Source organism: Rutidosis leptorrhynchoides, chromosome 10 (genome assembly GCF_046630445.1).
Source record: "Rutidosis leptorrhynchoides isolate AG116_Rl617_1_P2 chromosome 10, CSIRO_AGI_Rlap_v1, whole genome shotgun sequence".
NCBI lineage: Eukaryota > Viridiplantae > Streptophyta > Magnoliopsida > Asterales > Asteraceae > Rutidosis > Rutidosis leptorrhynchoides.
In genome coordinates this window covers 41811121-41814133 of record NC_092342.1, presented here as the reverse complement: position 1 = coordinate 41814133, position 3013 = coordinate 41811121, and the positions used below count along the sequence as shown (strand labels likewise).

At 31.2% G+C, this 3013-nt stretch overlaps 1 protein-coding gene across 1 annotated transcript; it reads left to right on the top strand.

Moving 5' to 3' along the window:
- The first annotated feature begins 258 nt into the window (after positions 1–258).
- Positions 259–2620, top strand: LOC139873386 (uncharacterized). The gene is made up of 2 exons (XM_071861320.1): positions 259–406; positions 2199–2620. The coding sequence occupies exons 1-2, from the start codon at positions 346–348 to the stop codon at positions 2411–2413; spliced, it is 276 nt and encodes a 91-aa protein (XP_071717421.1). The 5' UTR covers positions 259–345; the 3' UTR covers positions 2414–2620.
- Positions 2621–3013: the final 393 nt, after the last annotated feature.

Here is a 3013-nt window from a genome sequence, read left to right as displayed (position 1 = left end):
TACACGTATCGTGCATGGTGCGTGATGCGTGGTCAAGAGACATTATTACAACATTCAAAATACGAGGACAAATTGTTAAATAATTTTAAATTTTGGGGCATTTTGACCAATGTCCCAATTAAACTAATTCCATAAAATGGGCCAGGTTTAAAGGCTGGTTATGTTTCATAGCCCACCGAGCTGCGGCCCATTTCTTTACCCCTAATATGATGATCGGTTCAATTGATCTGAGCACCGTTCAATTCGCTGTTGAATATATACTCTATTATTATTTTTTCTTCATTTCATTTCCTGCATCAAACACCATCACAATCACCTTCCCTTGTTTCATCACAGTTTCAATTCATGGCGTTGAACAACGGAGTTAGATCGCTCACTTCAAGGTTGATTGTTTCCACCAAATCTGGTAAAATTCTTAACCTAACCTAATCTATTATTTATTTATTTCATTTTATCTGGTTCTAGGTTTAATTTATTTGAGCTTTATACATATATTTAATATATAATGTAATATTATGCTTGTGTTCTCGTATTGTAATATTGGATCTATATATCCGATGAGTAGTGTATTCTTTCATAGATCTGGCTGAATAATTCTGATTATATGACATATATATATATATATATATATATTATATATACCTAATAATAATATTACGAATTTTTATGGTTTTTTTATACGAGCTTTAGAATTTTGATGAAATTGAATTTATATTTAAATTTCCCTGCTTAGCGATTAGTTTTTACAGTTTGTTATCAATATTTAAGTTTTTATTTGATATTGTCCTACCATTATTATTTGTTTCTATATCATTCTTTTGTAGATAAAACGTTATCAGATGATGATGAATTAGCAACCTTCAGTTGTTGGCTAAACGTTTTTAATTATTTATGAAAATGTCATATTTATACATATACTTCATGAAGTTAAGCTTTAAGCTTGTATTTTGTACCATTCATGTTGATGTTGACATGTTGGTTGTAGAAAGGTTTAAAATTGATTTTATTTATTTATTTATTTATTTATTTATTTTTTGTGTAAATATGTAATATGTAATCCATCGGTGAAAAATCTTTTTTTGAAGCTGTTCTATGGATGATTAGTATTGAGAGAAAATGAGTTAGGTATAGATCAAGAGTGCAATGCTAAAGGCTTTTCGAGCTGAACAATAAATGTAAAGAGCTGATTTCAACACAGATATATGTGATTTATATCCATAAGTTTGTGCTATTATGACATATATCTAGCTGTAATAAAGCTGTTTTACCAAAAAAATTATGTAATGATCACGGACTTTGAATATATCAGATTAGCGAGGCCTAATTGCTTTTAATTGTTGTAAGTTATTTGGATAAGGGAGCTGTTATATACACTAGGGCAAGCATGTGTACTTGAAACTGAACCGAAGATCGAAATAACGACCCGTTAAAATCAACAGAACTAAAAAACGGTTTAGGTTTTCGGATTTTAAAAACTGGAAATTTAATGGTTTGGTTATGGATTTTGTTGGAAAAAAACAATCGAAATGACTGAACCAAAGTGTTTGTAAATGCATAATTGAGTTTATAAATGGCACTTTGGAAGAGGTACACAAGATCTGAAGTTTCAGTCAATTTCTTGCATACACGAAACGTATATAAAATACCACTTTTTACTCTTGATCTAATCAATGGTAGCCTACTCCAATATCTGTCTATTCTAGCGTTTACTTTATTCATTCATAGCTTCAAGTTTTTTATTCATTTCCTTTTGCTTTTGGAATGTTTAAAGTACGTAAATAAGTCATTTATTGAACTCTGGTTGCTTCAAATTGTCGAACCGTTTTGAAACTCCACACACTTAATTTTCGGTTTGGTTTTGGCTTTAGCCAAAAACCAAATCAACCTACGCACACCCCTATTCTGTTAGAATACTCCTGTAAATATATCAGAATACATAGGTTTTATTGCTTCTAGTTGCTGCAAATCATTTGTAATGGTCCTCGTCTTTGGAACTTACTAAGGCCGTGTTTGATTTGAACTTAATGAGTTTAATAGGATGAAACTTAATATGGAGAGTAATAAAGAAGTGTTTGTTTTTAACTTATTAGTAACTTCTTGTATAATTACCCCACATAGAGGTTAATTTGGTAATTTCAATTATTCGGACAGTTATTCAGCACATAAAACAAATGGAGCCTAACTAGTGTTAATTTCAGGTCAACGGGGGTTTCATTCAACTGGAGCAAAGAGAATGGGAGGACATGGTCATGATGAACCGGCGTATTTGCATTCAAAGCACATGTACAACTTGGACAGGATGAAAAGCCAGAAATTGACCATGAGTCTTAGTGTTCTTGCTGCATTCAGCATTGGTGTTGCTGTACCAGTCTATGCTGTTATCTTCCAGCAAAAGAAGACTGCATCTGCTTAAACTTTCTATTAAGATGCAGACAGTTTTATTTGACTTTTTTGCTTAATTTCAATAATCCAGACGATCTATGAATGCGTTGTAGTACGTTATTCAGTATTAAATTCTTGTGATCAGATTGATATATGACTGTTTTTGAGCAGTGGCCAAGCAATCAACATGCCGTGTCTTGTTTTGGAATTGGAATTTTAATTTGTTGCTTTATTTTCTTGTTTTGATGACTTTTTTTAGATGTGTAAAAGTTAAAGGTGGAAAATAACTGACCAACTATCTGTTAGAGTACAACTTATTGTAGGTTGCATACTTATGCAGTGCAAATATAGGTGTCAACTTTTTAAACTAAATAATGAGCCAACTAAAACAAAAAACTGAGCAGGGATCACATAAGCGTCGAACTAATTGAAAATTTATCTGATGTGTATTCTTTAATGCATGTAAACTCATGTTATCTTTTGATAAATAAAAAACAGAGTTAGATTTGTTAGATGCTGCAAGAAGTTGATATAATAGTTGAGTTATTGGTGGTGTTTGATAATGGGTTTTACTTGGTTTAATTATAATGTATTCATTACATTTTCTATTTAATGTATACAAGTTTCAAGC

Coding starts and splice junctions, on each gene's coding strand:
- LOC139873386 (XM_071861320.1), top strand. CDS start 346: ATGGCGTTGAACAACGGAGTTAGATCGCTCACTTCAAGGTTGATTGTT. Junction 407..2,198: donor GATTGTTTCCACCAAATCTG/GTAAAATTCTTA, acceptor TGTTAATTTCAG/GTCAACGGGGGTTTCATTCA.